Source organism: Colossoma macropomum, unplaced genomic scaffold (genome assembly GCF_904425465.1).
Source record: "Colossoma macropomum unplaced genomic scaffold, Colossoma_macropomum, whole genome shotgun sequence".
Classification (NCBI taxonomy): Eukaryota; Metazoa; Chordata; class Actinopteri; order Characiformes; family Serrasalmidae; genus Colossoma; species Colossoma macropomum.
In genome coordinates, this window is record NW_023494791.1 from 27777860 (window position 1) to 27797507 (window position 19648).

At 40.8% G+C, this 19648-nt stretch overlaps 1 protein-coding gene across 4 annotated transcripts in view; it reads right to left on the reverse strand.

Moving 5' to 3' along the window:
* The window catches only part of ggps1 (geranylgeranyl diphosphate synthase 1), a 68385-nt gene that overhangs the window by 39300 nt on the left and 9437 nt on the right, over positions 1–19648 (reverse strand). For 3 of the 4 annotated variants that reach the window (XM_036574743.1, XM_036574745.1, XM_036574742.1), the window contains exon 2: positions 7816–7917. In XM_036574743.1, the coding sequence (XP_036430636.1) occupies positions 7816–7888 (73 nt within the window). In that variant the 5' untranslated portion in view covers positions 7889–7917. Of the gene's footprint in view, positions 1–7815; positions 7920–19648 lie in introns of those variants that run through there. The other variant, XM_036574746.1, reaches the window with a different exon arrangement.

Consider the following 19648-nt stretch of genomic DNA (forward strand, 5'->3'; position numbering starts at 1 on the left):
ATAGTGAATGCACTCGTACAGCTATTCTCGAGGATAGGAATAACCAGGGAGGTCTTGACATACCAAGCGACAAATTTCACATCTAGGCAGATCAAAGAAGTTTTTAGTCTTCTAGGGATAAGGGGCATACAGACCACTCCATACTACCAACAGACAGACGGTATGGTAGAGCGATTCAATCAGACGTTGAAAGCCATGCTCAGGAAATCTGTGTCAGATACAGGCTCCGACTGGGACCAATGGCTTCCCTACTTGCTTTTCGCCTACCGTGAGGTGCCACAAGCCTCTACAGGGTACTCACCCTTTGAACTTTTGTACGGTCGTCATGTTCGAGGACCACTTGATGTGCTGAATGAAGCCTGGGAGGGTGAGAGACCAGAGGAACACATGAACATCCTCTCATACGTCATAAAAATGAGAGAGAAAATGGACTCACTGACAAACCTGGTTAAGGTGAACATGGAGAAGGCCCATAGGAACCAGAAAACATGGTACGACAAATTTTCTCGGAAAAGAAACCTTAGCCCAGGACAAAACGTTCTCATCCTACTGCCAACACCTAAGAGTGGGCTATTGGCCAAGTGGCAAGGACCATATGAAGTAGTGAAGAAGGCAGGACCAGTCACTTATTAGCTTCACTTACCAGACAGAAGGAAGAAAACACAGGTCTTCCACATCAACCTATTGAGACCTTGACAAGAGACACAAGGGACAGCAAGTGACCAGCTCTGGGCGTGCACAGTTGAGGATGAGGAGGAGCTGGTGGAACAGTACTTTCCAGTACTTTTGTCACAGGACGAAGTTGTTATGCCTGACCTGCAACACATAAAGAGCACAGCAACAAGAACTTTTGGAACAAATGCCCAAAGGACTTGGCAGTGAGGCTTGAGGTTCTGCATGGATTTCTCTAAGCTCAACACAGTCTCTGCCTTTGACCCATATCCCATGCCAAGGGTAGATGAGCTGATAGAGAGACTGGGCAAAGCAGCATACCTCAGCACATTAGACCTTTGCAAAGGGTACTGGCAGGTACCACTAGCAGACTCTTGTAAACACCTGACAGCGTTCAGAGTCCCTTCAGGGCTATATCATTTTACTGTGATGCCGTTTGGACTCCAGGGGGGCACGGCGACCTTTCAATGGCTAATGGATCAAGTACTACGTGGTACAGAGGGCGACACAGCTGCCTATATTGATGATGTCGTCATATACAGCAATACATGGGAGGAGCATATGGAACACCTGAGAGCTGGACTGGTGGTGAATGCCAAAAAGTGTCACCTGGCGAAGACTGAAGTGTCCTACCTAGGATATGTTCTTGGAAGAGGGAACATTCGGCCGCAGGTTGACAAGGTGGAAACCATCAAGACCTGTCCAGCTCCAATAACGAAAAAGAGATTGAGGTCATTTCTGAGACTCGTCGGGTGGTACAGGAGGTTCATCCTGAACATCTCTGGCCGAGCCGCTGTTCTTACAGACCTCACAAGAAAGGATAGTCCACAGAGACTGAAATGGACCCAAGCCTGTGAAGTCGCCTTCCAAGACTTGAAGGCTTGTTTGTGTAATGAGCCAGTATTGCAGAGCCCCAATTTCGACTTACCTTTCACAGTGCAGACTGACGTGTCAGGGGTAGGACTGGGAGCAGTACTGCTGCAGGGAGTGGGAGACGACAGACACCTGGTACAGTACATCAGTCGCAAGCTGTTCCCCAGGGAGGTCAGGTATTCCACTGTGGAGAAAGAGGCACTGGCCATTAAGTGGGCTCTAGACACTCTCAAGTACTACCTAATTGGCAATACGTTCATTCTGGAAACGGACCACAGGGCTTTGCAATGGCTGCACCGCATGAGAGACAGCAATGCGAGAATTACATGGTGGTACCTGTCTCTACAACCCTTCAGATTTGAGGTGAGGTACAGAGCAGGAGCGCAAAATCCTGTGGCGGACTTCTTGTCTCGTCATGATGAGGAGTGACGAGCTGAAGGGGAGGGGTGTGTGATGATGACTACGACCGAGTCACCATCACCAGACAAGTTCTGCGAGGCTACACCTCCTCACAGGAAAAGAGAACTGACAACGGACTTTGAGATGACGATGTATAAGGACGCGATTATTCGTTTAAATGTCTCCATGAAGAGAGTGTACATATCGGAGCGGGCGGCATAAACTTTCACTTTTAAAACACGTGAAATGACAAAACTCAAACATCTAACTCGGTACACAAAGAAACCTGAAGAAAACATAAAAGAGGACGATAAAGAAACCGTATACTTACCTTCAGGCCCTGGGGGAAGAAATTCAAAAGGGCACACGCGCGCTGAACACCGTCCTATGTGGGGGGAGCAGAAACCACCTGTTTTCCGCCAGGGGGGAGCAGTTTGGTTTTCCGCAGCTCTCAATACGAACTGGTAAACGCAAGCAAGGAGATCGTCACCGCTGGGTGGTACAGTCCGATCAAGTTTGGCAGGAAGAGGAATGCATAAAAGCTTAACTCAGAAAGAGGGGGAGCTTGCTCGAAGTTGGAAAGAGGTGGACTGAGCGGACCAAGTCTTCCTTAAGTGTCCTGCAGACAAACAGCAGCAGTTGTGAGAGGACAGAATCTATAGACTAAAGCCAGAAGTTATGGCTGTTAAGCCCTAAGTTGTGGGGATAAATAACTCGTATAAAGGCTGCATTGAGCCTCGTTTATTTTGTAAATATATTTCAGTTTTTGTTTTGTTTTTTTTTGCGTTTTACTCTCATCACTTGTAACTAGTGCACTTATTTGGTTCAGAGAACTAATAAAAGGCGTGGCTGTTAAACTGGAACTCCTTGTGTCCTGGCTTCCCTAGCACCTCCCCTTGGGAGCTATGACCACACACAAAAAGTACCACAGGGATGCATCCTGAGTGTTCTGAAGTCGGCGCTGACGCTGCTGTATGACAACAGGTAAGAGTGTGACCAATGTTTTAAAGCCATTGTATAAAATTATGCATGCAACCAAACTATGCTGCCTGCCAGGTTTTTCACAGGTTTTGCACAGCAGCGTATTAAGTATTTAGAGCTCATCAAAAGAAGTGCAATTCATTTTGAGAGAAAAAGAGACAGGTCTTTTACAGGGGTGTCCAGAAGGGTGATGCTATGGTGTCACTGGCCACCTCTTGGCTCTGCCCCTGTTTTACACCCGCACACAGCAACAGTGCAACAGAAAGCAACATGAAACAGGTCTATTTTTGCCACTTGACACATGCAGCATGCCACTAGATGCGTGTAAGCATGCATACTTTGTGATAGCTTTTTTGTTCCACTCTTTTGGAAGAAAACAGATATAATGTTAATTGTTTACCAAGATGAGCAAGGACGCATTAGCTTGTAAAGCCATCCAACAGGTGAAGGGTAAACTTAGAATGGTAGATCTGTTTTTGTTAGCTATAACAAACCGAAATATTTTACAAGACATATAATAATAAATAAACACATTTTATAATGATTTCAAAAACTGAAACTACTGATAGTGTCATTGCGCTAGCAAAGACTTTCCTTTCTGCTTCTGCTGTTTTGCTGTATTTCCATGTACTGAGCTGCATATCACTGTAGAAAACCTTGTATCTCCAAAATGAATACTTTACAAGAGAAGGGAAAAAAAAACCAAAAAAAAAAACCATACTTTACCTTTAATGTGAGTCTATGGAAACAGACTTTTTTCCAAGTCATTTTGGGCCGTTTCTTTTGGTCCATTCTTCATGCAATGTACACACAATGTTCTTATGTCAAAAACTGAAAAATGGAGATACAAGGTTTTCTTCCGACAACAGCGATACTGTGTTCAAACTGTATCAAACTTGTAGTGGAGAAATTATTGGGTGTTGTACTCTCTCTTGATATTTGGCTTGATAGATAAGAAATCGCTTGTCGAATGTCTCACAGAAATAGTCAAACAGTTCCATATGACTGATATTTTCACTCTTTATCTACTGCAGCTGTATGAATGCATATGTGCTGACTAGCGCAGGAAAGTGAATGGAACACACAACATTTATAATTACTATTTCTTATTTTTACTACCATTCAAATGTGTGAAGTCATATTCTAACACTCTTGTAGGAATGTTTATTATTGATTTTTGGTCAAATTTTTTGTTTCGTTTTTCTGTTTTTGTCTTTCTGCTGAAAACAATTTGACAGTTTCTTTTCATTATCCTTCTTCTTATTATGTCATTTGTAAGCTAAATTGCAATGTGATATAACCTTTTCCAAATACTGAAAAATATCACACAATATCTATATATTGTGTTTTACAGAGTTGAGATCAAGAACTGTTCTCTCACCACTGTTACTGTTACCACAGAAGAGATCATTAAAATTTCAAGTGTCTTACAAGAAAAGTAGTAGAAACAAGTAGTGAATGGCTGTAGGTAAGTGTATTGTGAAATTCAGTACTGGTATCAAGACAATACTAGCAGAAATTCCTCTTTTTTTTGTAGGGAAGTGGCCTGCCACCATGCCTAATCAGTTAAAACCTTTGTCCTCAATTTCCAATTCTCAATAGGCTATAACAGGGTTTTTACATGTCATACACCAGCACAACCAAAACAAGTCTGTTTGCCCATGCGTCATGGATTTGCTGAGTGAAAGCACTGGAAGTGAGTAGGTGCTTGAATGTCTTTGAAATTAGGTCATAGCCTACTTTCACATGCTACAAGTGTTGGGTGAACCCAAACAAGTATGTATTTTTATATTACAAAATAAAAAGAGAAATTTCAAAATACTAAACGAGTGCAAGAAAACACTGAAAAAATTCACTTCTGCTATAATTTGTAACGCTACAATTTTAGACATTGTTAAAATGACGCATTCTGTAGGACAGAAAGAACAGAGGTCACTATGTTTATCTATTTATCTGAAAGGCATAAAAGTATAGTAATAAGAACAAAACCAGTGAATTGATGTTTTATGCTTTTCCCTTCAGAAAACACAAAACCAGAGGCAGCACAACACAGCTAATAATAGAGCCATGCCAGCAACACCCTGAGTGCATGCACAGTGCACACTTCCTGTTTCATTTGATGGCTTATGCTCTTTGGGGGAGGGTTTGGCACACATCAATTATGCACAGTGAAGTGCTCATCACACCATACACTTCCAAAACTATCTCACAGAAGGTTACATGAACTTTGCCTAACACAGCTTTAAGCAGTACAAGAAATGAGGGGAAAGGGATCCATAATTTTTACACTATATAAGAATTTTCCCCCTGCAGCACATGCCAATGTCACATATAATAACCAAGGTTGGGTGATAAGAAAATATCACATGATACTTTTTGACAACACATGATATGTATCACAATACTGTATTTTTATGAAAAAATTGAAATTAGGACTAGGTCAATAGTTGAAAAACAAATTTGAAAAATTGATAACTTGTGAAAAACAACAGATCAATAAATATCTTTACTATTATTATTATTTAAGAAGCATGGGTTTATCAAGCTTTGGTGCCACGATTTGCAGTTTGTGTTGAAATCTCGACAAAAACAAAACAACAAAAAGGTCAGTGTAGTTTGCAAGCCAGTCAACTCAATAAGCACTAAATTAAAGGGGACTTCCACCATTTTTTAAATTTCTGCACAATTAAATTTTAAGATCTTTAAGTAAACAAAGTCATTCAGAGTGGTTTACTGAGTCAGAATTGTTCACAGTGGTGGTGATAGAAGCTGTTAAGTGTCTCAAAAAGCTACAGAAGAATGATTTGGCCTAAAATGTATTTTTTAAAATCTATTCAGGGCAGAGTGGTACACACAGGGTATTATGAGGCAAAATAGTTCCCAGAGAAAACCTTTTTCAAGATTTTACCATCATCAGCATTACACAAAGATGGTTATTTTTAATAGTAAATTAAATGGCTATATTTGTGTTATAGACATCACAACCCTTGTTTCCTATCAGCATAACTGTAAAGAGCCAGTAAACTCCTCTATAATAAAATCTCTCAAATTAAACCACTCTGAATGACTGTTTACATCTTAACGATTGAATTATGCACAAATATAGAATTTAGATTTTTTAAAACTCCCCTTTAATCATATAGTGCTGCACACTGAGTTGTTAGACCTTAGTTGACTCATTAGGACTGGTTAGGTAGGGGAGGAACTGTTGAAGGAATTGTCAGCTAATGACAAACAGCATAACAAATTCTCTGACTCTTCAAACCGTGTGCTAACACTCAATCATACGGTCTTTTAAGCAGCTGGCTGACTAAAAATGAAGCAAAGTGATGCCTACAAAGCAGGGAAAGGCTATAAAAAGTCAAGGCAAGATCTGGAACATCAATAAAACTCTCAGATGGAACTGCTTGTATGCTTGCCAAAAAGGCAAAGCAAAACTCCCACATGACCACAAAGGACCTGCAGGAAGGTTTAGCGGACACATGAGTAGTTGTTTTCATAACATGATCAGCATGGAAGAGCCATCAGAAGGAAAACTTACCTGTGACCTAACCACAAAAGGCAGCATGTGAAGTATGCAAAACAACATCTAGGTAAACCAGAGGCATTTTGGAAGCAAGTGCTAAGTAAGAACTAAGTAACTCTATGGCCAAACACCAAAGATGTGTTTGGAGGAAAAAAAGGAGCAGCATTTGATGCAAAGAACACAACGCCAACTGTTAAGCATGGGGTGAATCTATTATGCATTTTATGCATGCTTCAAAATCCACCATGGATTACTTCAAGAAATGCAACGGAATGGCCCTCACAGTCCATTGACTTGAACGTCATTGAAAATCTGTGTAGATCAAACATGCTGTGTATGAAAGCAGACCCAAGAATATCACAGAACTAGAAGCACTCTTCTGAAAAGAGATGAAAGCATGTAGCCATGCAGTATTTTCTATGGGTATTTCTGTTTGTTAGTTTGTTTTTCTGTTGGTCTTAATGTCTTTATCACATTTTCCTAAACGTAAATTAGGATGGTTAAGCCTCATGATCAGGGCTATTATAAATGAGCTTTACGTTTTTTTCTTTTTGAAAACAAACCTTCTGTTTAACACAATGCAACATCCATTCAAACATGAACATTATGTTGCTTTGGGCAGCTCTATGAAGTAAAACTAATACATCTAGCTTATACTGAAATATTTGTATATCTAAACATGTTTTGTTTTTCAGAGGTATACTTTTAAATCATTCCATGCCTTGGCCTTAAACATGCTTGTACGAAAAAAAAAGTTCTCAAAATTTTTCATGTTAAGACTTTTCTTTTTTTTCACGTTTTGTGCAGTGCCTTGGTTCCCATTTTCTATAGAAGACAGTATGTTCAGAAATGGCATGACTGTAATTATTAAGTTAGGAAAGTGCTATGGCACTTAAAGAAATGTGGAAAGGGGCTCTTTGGCTCTATTCCGTCCCCTGTCGGTCACTCACCACTGCATTGGCAAAACTGAATAGACTGGGTAAATATACATGTGCTTTAACAGAAACAAACAATAACTTATATTAAGGTGGATTAATATATATGGCATATTTCATGTTATATGGTAAGTGTTGCAATAAATCACCTGTTATTTGTTTCCTCAAAGAGTTACGTGGTAGAACAGTTATGTACTGCACTTCTCTATTTCATTTGGTCACTTCATTTAGAAGACCTCAGGGAGATCTTTGTGGCTCAAAACTATTGAACTATTGAAAACCGTCTGACACAAAGCCCAATACCATTTGTGTTAAGACTTTTCAGTGCTACAATGTCATTTTAAATGTCATTAAACACATACCCAATACTGACACAGTCTAGCCATTACTTCTCAATGCCATAAATGTATGTATATGTTTAAAAATTACCTGGTAGCTGCAGTAGGTAATTGTAAGGTTCTAGCAGAATCCTCTCAGTTGCTACTCCCTCAAGACCATCCATCCCTTTATATTTCCACAAACTGGTAAAATCTGAAATTGTAAAAACAAAATGTATGAACAACAAAAAGACACAAAGCCTCTCTTAGTCTAGTTAGTTTATAGAGTTGGAATCATTTGCTGTATTTTTCATGTGACAAAAAACTTCATTTACACAGGACAACCATTTACTTATATGATTTGCAAACTCCAAAGGCCCTGGCAGAGTAACTGTGGCAACCACTGGCTTAAAAAATGCAAACACTTTCAGACACTTTGCACTTTTAAATGACAATGACTATGGAGAGTAAAGAGTGGACTGCCATCTTAAAAAGAACCATGACATATACAGAGTGCAATATTTATTCAAGCACTGTATTCACCAATTTCTAGCCACCACATTTAGATCATTGATAATATTCACTCATGAAAAACTGTACCACACAACACAGTTTTTGTTAAAATACCTACATTTACAGTGCATTACTAATTTGAAATGATCATTTTTGCATAGGTTTTTTGACAACTAACCAAGGTTTTTAGAAATAAAAATGATAATTTTGCAGAATGTTCTGCTAGCAAGCTAAGTGCTTTTTAATAATTTAGGTCTTTCTGCAAACATAATGTTCGCACTTTCCAAAACATTCAACTTTTGCGTCATCAGATGACAAAATAATGTGTTAATGGTGCTTTAGAACATTGAGTTGGCATTCAGCAATGTCTTTTTTTGGAGAGCAGTGGTTTCGTCTGTGATAACCTCCCAAGAGCTCGATCATTTTTTCAGGGATGCACTGATATGGAATGTTTGGGTCAATATGATTGCCAATGATAATTTATTGAGGCTTATAACAAATATTAGTTCTGAGTCACAAATACCATTCAAACTCATCACAAAAGTCTGATGGTGCTCAAAGTCCTATTGCTCAAACACTGAGGAGCTTTATGACCATAAACATTTGGCATCAGGCATACAGGCTCACAGACAAGCCTGTTACCAAGGCTCACATACAGCTGTTCCAGAGTGTTCCATTCTATCGGCCATGCTTTACTCTGGAGATTATACAAGTTGTGCTTGCACAAATAACTGGCTCCATCACCACTGGGTGCACCTTTAAATAATTAGGAGTGTCCAGAGTTTGACCTGCAGTGTATACAGAACAAAAACCTGAAAAATGTTAAATGATAGTAAATGCATTTGTCTTCACTCAGTCCCAACTTCATCTTTCCACTTTCCCAATAACTGTTTCCCAAGAATTTCAAATGGAAATGTGCATACTCTTGCAGTTATTTGCCATTGTTTGAGCACCCTTATCTAGTAAAAGGAAGTGATCATGATGAAGTCTACCATCTTTGGTCCATTACAAAAAGGAACTAGTGTGTGCAGCAGCACAGATAACTGACAGTTTACTTGTGACAGTGATTCATTCAGCTCCTAGGCTTCTACCAACAATAATTTAGCAATCGATTTATCGAATTAATTTTAACCATGCGCTGATTAACCTAAATAATTAATTTTCATTATATTAATAAAAAAAACTCATCCCACAATAAAATCTAAGATTGACTTAAAATATTTTGAAGCTGTAGTAAAGCTACAAGCTAAATACAAAAAAGTACACTGCCAAACATGACTAGGCTACAGTAACAGTTGCCTGTATGTAACATAGTAAGATTTAGCCATATTTTTTATTTAAGCAAGACGCTTAAATAATAGGCTGCTAAAGTGTGATTTATTGAACCTCTAGTAAGAAGTACCAAACCACAGCAAGAACAAAGTTAGGTTATAAGTTTAATTTTTTAATTTTTCCAGTTTCAGCAGTCTCCTCTGTCGTGTTACCACATTATGTGCCATGCTGGAGAAAGAGAGACTTGAGAGAGTTGTGAGACATGAGGAGTAGGAGTATGATTTTAAAATGCTTTGTCTACTTCTGCTAATTATGTAAATGTAAGGACAATGTGTTTTCGAATGTTGATTTGTCTACTTTACAATTGCAAAAAGAGATGAACAACTTTGTAACTTTGTGACGCACCAAATTTCAAGACACCTGGCCGAAAACCGAAACAGACTGTTTTTTTTTCTTGCTGTTTTATTCATATTTTTGAATAAAAGTACTAAACAAACTAATAGAAATACAAAGTGCATATTTATCATTGACAAAATCTGCTTTCAATATAAGATGACACTGACAGGTGATCACAGAGGTAAAAACATCAGTTAAACTATGTGAAGGAAGACAATAGTAAATCACTTTTGTACTTTCCCAATAAACCACATGGATAGACGAAACAGAACGACTGCCAGAAAATAGGACCCTCAGGTCTAAAAGCCCTCAACTTGTTAGCGATGGAGAGCTGAGTATTCCTCAGAGTACAGCTTTTGTGTATGATGTGGCTAAATCAAAGAGTTTCATTGAAGTTGACAAGCAAGAAAAGAGAATTCAAAGCTACAAAAACAAAATCACATGAAACATAAACATGAAATGTACTGTGGAGATGTTAAACCCCATGAAGAGGATTTTGGGTTTTACGTGTGGCTTACTGGTAAGGTCTGCAAGGGAGAGCCAACCAATAGGATGAGCAAGACTAAAAGTAGAGTGCACGAACAAGTAGTTTATTTACACGATGTGAAAACAGGAAATAAAAACTGTACAAAACGAAAAACAAACGGAAAGTAAAGTATTTACAATATATACTAAGCGTCAGGCTTAGTCGTGGCATGGGAAGCAGCTGCAAGGCTGGGTCCCAACTCCTTTTATAACTTCCCCCACACCATTACTTAAGACACTACAAGCTGCTAGTGTTTTCCAGTCAAACAGAGTAATGGGGAGAAGTAGCCTTCTCTCTTAGGAACCCTCGGGTTTTAAGTCCAAAGCCCTGCCTTCGGAGATCCCATTCCCCACCATGAGGTTACAACAGTGTGGTTTACACATGAAACAAATTACAGCGCTATATACAAAAATTAAACAATTCATTACCGGTATATACATTGTCTGGGCCCATTAACTTATAACAAATTAATTATTTTCTTTTTCCTCCCACAGGATATTAGATGAGGAATAGACCCCCCCTTTCTCCCCATTGGTGGATCCTCCCGATAAGGATAAGGTACGTAGGTCTCCCTGCTGTCCCCCTTTTGCTAATTCTCCTTTCACAGGCAGACACAGGTAAGTACATCTATACACACACATATTTTATAGCGCAAGGAATGGTATTCACTGGTGATGGGGTAGGCCTCGCCTTACCACATCACATGTACAAAGCATGAATCACAGCCAGCTGGAAGTACTGAAGATGGAAATGGATCGTCTACTTATCAACAAAGGCCAGACAGTGCGCAGTGGGCAGCTCTGTCGCCTCACAGCAAGAAGGGCCTGGGTTTGATTCCCCATCCAGGTGACCAGCGACCTTTCTGTGAGGCGTTTGCATGTTCTTGGTTTTCTGTGTAGGATCCCTCCCACAGTCCAAAGACATGCAGTCAGGTGAATTGGAGATGCTAGGTGTGAAAGTGCCCTGTGATTATCTGTCCAGGGTGTTTCCTGCGTTCCAATGACCTACCACTCAGTGACCGTTGAGATAGGCTTTAGCACCCCCTGGTGATTGGAGACCGGAATACTAAGGTCAAAAATGAAAATGAGAGAAGTACAGTTGGACAACACGGCCTTGGAAACAGGAACGAACCAGGACAATGACTACATCAACTTCTGTGAATACAATGACTTTTTCATTGCCAACGTGTTTTTCGAGCAACCAAAAGGACATCTATATACCTAGACATCATCAGATGGAGTTCACTGGAACCAAATAGACTGCATTTGTTGCACCAAGAGATGGAAGAGCTCCATTTTAATTGCAAAGACATAGCCTGGAGCTGATTGTGGAACAGATCGCAAACTTCTTAGCTTCAAATGAAGTTTGGGGAAAATCAGACTTCCAAGATATGACGTGGAGAATGTACCACCTGTCTTCAAATTAATATGGAATCAGTTTCAAATGCTGGACATAACTGATAGAGAACAAGAGAAGCTTTGGATGGAACTCAAAGAGGTCGTCAATAAAGAATCAGAGAAAAACTTGGGAAGAACGAGAAGGAGACAGAAATGAAAGAGGATGACTGATATTAAAATATCAATTTCAAAAGAGAGAGAGAAGCCAAAGTCAAGAAGGACAAAGATCTTTAGAGAACTAAATGGTGAATTCCACAGACCTGCCAGGGAGGATACTACATCATATACTACATCATCTGTAAAGACGTTGAAAGGGGGAACAAACATGGAAAAACAGGGATTGTTTTTCAGTAGATACAGGACATCAAAAAAATTCCAGTCACAATGAAACAATAATCAAAAAAAGATGGAAAAAATATACAAAAGACAAATACAGAACCTTTAGTGCTAGAACATGAAGTCAAACAGGTCCTTAGATCGTTGTCAAAGAAGGAAGCAACAGGGATCAATAACACTGCAACAGAACCACTTCAAGACTTTGAAGATACAGTTAAACTTGAAGTCAGTTTATATTCCAATACCAAAGAAAGGAGACAAGCAACAGTGTGCAAACTATTGCACATCTTCCCCAATATCACATGCCAGTAAAATTATACATAAGGTCATTCAACAAAAACTAAGGCCTTACGTCGAACTGCCAGATGTGCAAACAGATTTCAGCAAAGGAAGAGGAACAAGAGATAACTGCAGATGTATGCTGGATTATTGAAAAAGCCAAGGAGTTCAAGAAGAAAATCAACGTGTTTCACAGACTACAGCAAAGCCTCCCAATTGTTAAGCACCTTAAATTATGGAATGTCCACAGGAAAATGGGAATACCACAGCATCTCATCATTATAATGAGAAATCTCTACACTGATCAACAAATGATGGTCAGGACAGAATATGGACAAACAGAATGGTTCCACATTGGAAAAGGAGTTAGACAAGGCTGCATACTATAACCAGAAAAAGATACAGTGGAATATTTTTTTTTGTTTATCAAAGTACAAACAGTGTAGATGTACCCCCAAAGGTACAACAATTGTTTTAACCCCTTAAATGGCCAGGGCCCACCAGACAGCCCAATATTTTTTCTACATTTCTATAACCTAAGAATAGGCCACTTTGCATTGAAGTCCCTGTTGTTATTGAATAATAAGCTCTAATGTGTAATAAGCCTGGGATTTTAAGGCGTTAAGGTATGGTGTGGCTAGATCAAAGCCTTCGGGAAGTCTAGTTGCTGAAGCTAACAAGTGAGAAGAGAGTTTTCAAAGCTGCAAAAACAAAAATCACAAAAACAACTGTGGAAAGGTATGTATTTGTACCTTTTCATAACCTAATGTTTTAAAACAGAACAATAAAATGAAAAGCCTGAAGGCAAGTCTGGTTGCGTTGAGCCAATACAACTTAAAATAACATAACTGCAATGGAAAAATGGTACAGTCATGTTCCCTAACTAAAAGTACTGAACATGTACCCTTGAGGGTCCCACCTCGGTGACAGTTTAGTACCTTTTTTACTGAGAGTGTACCTGTTCAATCTTTATGTAGAACACGGCAAGAGAGAAGCGGGACTGGAGGAAGATGATCAAGGATTCAGGATTGCTGTATTTAAAACTCTTAAAAAACGGCAAAAAAAAACGGCAAAAAAAAAAAACGGCAAAAAAAAAACAAAAAACAAAAACACAACATCAATAACCATGGATATCAATAACCATCTTGAAACCAAGATGGCGCCGCAGACGGCAACACTGGTTGGGAGCTCCGTTGTGTATTGTTTGTTTTTGTTTGTTTGTACTGTTACATGTGAGCCAGTCTCACTCACATACAGTGCAGAAGATCTGCTGAACATCAGGCAGTCCATGTCACAAGGCATTTTTCCTGACCTTTCACTTTCTGACTGCTTTTTGGACATTTTGGTGAGCGGAGCGGCTGCTTTCTACAGCAGGCGCAGGTGGACACGCAGATGCAGGAAGCGCGCTGAAGCACTGGTTAAAATCCGTCAGTGCGGACTTTGCACACCGCTCCCCAGCATTCACATGGCGAATCTTCGCTCCTTAGGGAATAAATTGGACGAGCTTTCCCTTCTAAACAGAACCAACAAGGACTTTTCTCTCTCTGCTGTGCTGTGCTTCACTGAGTCTTGGCTCACTGAGTCAACCCTGGCTTTAACCTTTACAGAGCAGACCGCTCCGCGGAGCTCTCGGGCAAGAAAAAAGGCCAAGGCTGGTGTACAGATGTCACAGTGTTAACGAAAACATGCAGCCTTAACCTGGAAACACTTTTTATAAACTGTAAACCATTTTATTGTCCGAGGGAGTTCACGCCTATTATACTCGTAGGAATCTATATTCCACCCCAGGCGTGCGTGCATGAGGCGCTGCACGCTCTCGCAGACCAGATCACCAGCACGGAGCTCAAACACACAGACTCTGTTTTTATCATTTTAGGGGACTTCAACAGAGCGCAACTCACCAGTGAACTGCCTAAATACAGACAGTATGTTACCTGCCCCACCAGGGAGAGTAATATTTTAGATCACTGCTACACTGTGCCTATCGCTCTGTTCCCCGTGCTGCTCTGGGCCTCTCCGATCACTTGCAAATCCACCTCCTTCGAACCTATAGGCAGAAGCTCAAGTGTGCCAAACTGTAGTCAGCTCTGCAAAGAAGTGGACCACCGAGGCTAAAGAAAGGCTTCAGGACTGCATGGAATTAACAGACTGGACTGTGTTTGAGGATGCCTCAAGTAGCCTGGATAAATATACAGATACAGTGACATCCTATGTCAGCTTTTGTGAAGACACCTGTGTTTCCACCAGGACTCGCATTAAAGATAACAACGACAAGCCCTGGTTTAATGCCAGACTGAAACAGTTGCGCCGGTCTAAAGAAGCAGCGTATAGGAGTGGTGGCTGATGAGCCTAACACCTTTTACTGCAGGTTTGAAAAGCCCAGCTCCACACACCCATTCAGCACAGATTCATGCCCTCCTGTCATTCAGCCATCTATTCAGCCTGCCCTGAAGATCTGCGAGAAGGACGTGCATTGACTGCAGGAGACAAAAAGTGAGGAAAGCACCAGGACCAGATGGTGTTAACCCTCCTGTCTGAGGGTCTGTGCTGACCAGCTCGCGCCAGTGTTTACAGCGCTCGTTAACAAATCACTGGAGCTGTGTGTCGTACCTTCCTGCTTCAAACGCTCCACCATAATACCAGTTCCCAAGAAAGCAACCATCACAGGATTGAATGACTATAGACCCGTTGCACTGACCTCTGTAGTCATGAAATCCTTTGAGAGACTGGTGCTCTCCCATCTGAAGAACATCACAGATCCTCTGCTAGACCCCCTGCAGTTTGCATACTGAGCAAAGAGGTTGGTGGACGACGCAGTTAACATGGGACTCCATCTTATTCTCCATCAGCTTGAACACCCAGGAACGTATGCAAGAATTCTGCTCTTGGACTTCAGCTCAGTGTTTAATACGATCATCCCAGGACAGCTACACAACAAACTACTCCAACTTAGCGTGCCAACCCCCACCTGCCAGTGGATCACCAACTTCCTCACTGGCAGAGAGCAGCATGTGAGGTTGGGAAAGTTCACCTCAAACACCCAGATCATCAGTACGGGCGCTCCACAGGGTTGTGTACTCTCACCATTGCTCTTCTCACTGTACACGAACGACTTGTGACACCACCACATAAGGGGACCTGTGGAGTACCTTTTTTTAATGATTAACACTAACATAGATTTCAGGTAGTGTTATTTAGGTTTTTTAGGTTTTAGGTGTTTTTTTTGTTTTTTTTGCATTGCTGGGCCCTGTTTTGATTTTTGAGTATTTTGGGACATTGTTTGCTTGGATTATGGTGATGGTTTGACATTTTTGGACTTTTTTTTGGATTCAATAGAGACAATCTTTAATAACTTTGTCCCACCTAATGGATTTCTGCAGCAGATCTTATATTCAACTGCTTTTCTGCTTTGTTTTTTTTAAGCTTTGTTGCTGGTGCTGTTAGTGTGTTGTCTGTTCTGGGGAATATTAATAATTAATATTAAGTAAAATGTAACTTGTGCAAGCTCTGTGGTATTCTGGTGCTCACGTTTTCTTTTCCCCTCACCAAATTAGTGTTCGGATTTTATTAGTAACTGCTGAGTTTGGTCAGATTGATACAGACTGTACCTCCACGGACCCCTCAGTCAAAATCCTGAAGTATGCAGATGACACTACAGTCATTGGTCTCATCCGAGACGGTGACGAGTCTGCTTACAGATGGGTGGTTGGTCCGGTGGTCCTTTGGAGCAGCCACAATAACCTGGTGCTGAACACAGAGAAAACAGTGGAGATGACAGTGGACTTCAGGAGGAGCCCTCCAGCCCTGTCAGCACTCACCATCCTGGACAGAACTGTGATGGCAGTGGAGTCCTGCAAGTTCCTGGGCACAACAATCACCAGGGACCTGAAGTGGGACAGCAACATCAGCTCCATCATCAAGAGAGCCCAGCAGAGGATGTACTTCCTGCGTCAGCTAAGGAAGTTCAACCTGCCCCAAGAGCTGATGGTGCGGTTCTACACAGCCATCATAGAGTCTGTCTTCACCACGTCCATCACAGTAGGGCAGCTCAGCCACCAAGCATGACCTCCACAGACTGCAGCACATCATCAGGTCTGCAGAGAGGACTATTGGAGTTAAGCTGCCCACACTGCTGGAACTGCATGCCTCCAGAACCAGGAAGTGTGCAGAAAAGATCTCCACAGACCCCTCTCACCCTGGACATCACCTTCAAGCTGCACTTCATAAATACTGGTATACAGTAACTAATTCAACTCCATCTTCTGGAACTGCCACCTCACTGATCCCTTTCTCTGCCACTATACACCCTTTTAACTGCTGCTGCACTCAGCACTTTAACTTTAGACCCATACTTTGCACAATGTAAGGTTTACAGGCATGACTGTGTGTGTGTGTTTGAGTGAGTGATGGTAGGAATGCATGTTATTTTATTTCGTTATATTTTATGTTTATTTTATTCACTACATGTAAATGTCTGTCTGGTACTGTGCACTGTGAGCTCCTGTAACCAAAACCAAATTCCTTGTATGCATAAGCATACCTGGCCAGTAAAGCTTGATTCTGATTCTGATTCTGATATGCGGATGATACAACACTTATAATGGAAAACCTGGATTTGAAGGCCCTTTGAAGGAAGGTTAAAGAACGGAAAGAAAAGATGGGACTTCAGCTCAACTTGAAGAAAACTAAGGTTACGATAACAGGAAAAAACACTAACTTTAACCACGAATAAAGAAGATGAGGAAATTCTGGACAGCTTTTGCATACTTGTATCAATTATTAACAGCGGATCTGGTACTCAACAAATACGACACAGACCAGCACTCGGCAGAATAAAGATGAAATAGCTTGAAGAGACCATTAAATGCAAATGATTTCTCTCTACAAAGAAAGATCATTTTGAAAGATCAATTGTCCAGGCTATTGTTTTGTCTGTGATTCTTTAAGGATGTGAAAACTGGACAAGAAACAAGCGAGACAGGAAAATGGACGCCTTTGCCCCTCACTCAAAGCCCAGATAACCAAACTGATTTTGGACATATTCAGAAAAGAACTAATTCACTGGAAAACTGTAAAAGACAATTATGCTTGGAAGAACTGAAGTTAACAGAGGACAGACAACCAAATAAATACAATCAGAGGAATAATGAACCACCCATTCAGAATCCTGAAGACCTAAAAAAATACAACTGAATATTCTGGAGAAACACCATCCATACGGTCGCCAGAAGTCAGAAACAACTTGGCAGCACTTAAAAATAATAGCAATATTAACTGTAGGTGTAAGAGGCCATTCACAGGTCCAAGCACAATTAAGCTCAATGAGGCTTACGTAGAGATCAGGTAAACTTTACTGTTCATGATAAAGCAGTGAAATATGGTGAACATGAGATCTGAACCCATGATCTCTGTAATTGTACCCACGCACTCTACCACTAAGCCACAGGACAACTTTCCCCTTCCCAGCAGGATGAGGACAGGTGAAACATCAATGTTCATAATAATGTCAGAAAATGTATGCTATATGGTTTAAATCTGATTTAATATGTACACTATAGTATATTTAACATGCTTCTTATACCCCACTTTGGTGACGGTGCCTCAGACAGGGTTTGAAGTCACGTATTGCAAACCTAAGGTCAGGTGTTTTTAGTGTCGCGGTGAAAGAATTTCCCCTGCGGTGATTTAAGGTGGCCCAACACCGCGATATGTGCTATTAGTGCCATTTTAGGTTTTTGCAAATTACTACAAATTTATCCTGATTTTGGTGCTATAAAATAAGCTTTATTGGTAGGCTATTATTAGTTATTTTGTTGGCTTTCAAATGACAACGACAACACTGTTTAAAGACAAATTAAATACTCGTTTATCGTTAAATGCAGAACACATAAGGACAATAAGGTGCAATAAGAACACACGCCTTTTCTCCTTTAAGGAAAAAGTATTAAGCCTAGCCTATAGCCTACGCTAGATATACATTATGAAACTAAAATCAATAAAGCAGATTGTTTAGGCTAAATGAAATCTAGCCAGGTTGTCGCACCACCAGGCAAACAGATCTTCTTTGGAGTCTATGGGCTTCTCCTGTAGACAGCGCATGAGCTCGGCATCTGCTCAAGCTCTCCGAGGTATGAATGTGGAGGTGGTTGTCTGTGACTTCAGCAGGTCTTTAAGCGTCTTCTTTTTTGCTGCAGGTGGCACCGCCGCTTGTGCAGAGGACTCTTCCTCTCCAACTGCTGACGCACTGGCACCGCTCCCTCCGTCCTTCGCTCCCAGCATGTCTTCGATAAGTGCGTATTTTGTCTCCTCCGTGTCATCAATATAATTCCCTCTATTTCGGGGGTCCAGCAGGCAGGCCTTTGCCAAAAGTTCTTGTAAGGCAGCCGGTTCGTACTTCTCCTCGAGAACACTGCACATCTTACGCTTGATGTTCGATGTCAAGGTGGTGTCCTCCTCTGATGGTTTCAGAACATCTCCAGTCAGGAGTTTCAGGACGGGTTTGATTGATGACACGGTAACATAGCTCTCGCCAGACAGCAGATCCGTAAACTCAGCCGCAGGTTTCAAGGCCGCGTTCACAGACTCAAGAACAGCGATGTCCTGCTAGGTCGAATTAGATGCTGGTGTCACCAGTCATCCATTCATTTTCTGTTTGGTGCCCCATCTTGTAGCGCAGTCCTGCACAGAATATTGGCCATTAAATTAGGACCGAAATTAGTCCCCATCTATTTAGTAGACCTAATTAACAATCACAATATAGGCTACATTATAAGTTCTTATTTGTTTCAATATATTTTTATTATATAAACAAAAAAATACATTTAAATCATCCTCGCAAGCCAGCAACAGAATATTGTCAGGCTGCAATGCCATATTAACTGACGTTAAGTGTTTTAGTAAGCCTGGCGTATGTGGATTAATTTCAATGTGGCCTAAATGACAAGTATTTTATTGAGTGTGAACTCAACTTAATAAACTTGCCTATAAAAAAAAACTAATATTCTAACTTTCCTAGCTGGGGATTTGGAGCTCCAACTGGGCTTTCGCCAGATCTCTTCTCTTCAACCAGCTTTGAGAGAACGTGCTGACCAAGGTGCGGCACAGACCCATTACTCGGGCTGTGCAGTCCTTAGCGCTTGCCATTGCGTTTGTCACTGCCAAATGTAAATTGTGACCAAAATAGTTCAGCCACGGCCAGTTTAGCTTGTTCACTGCTGCTACGATGT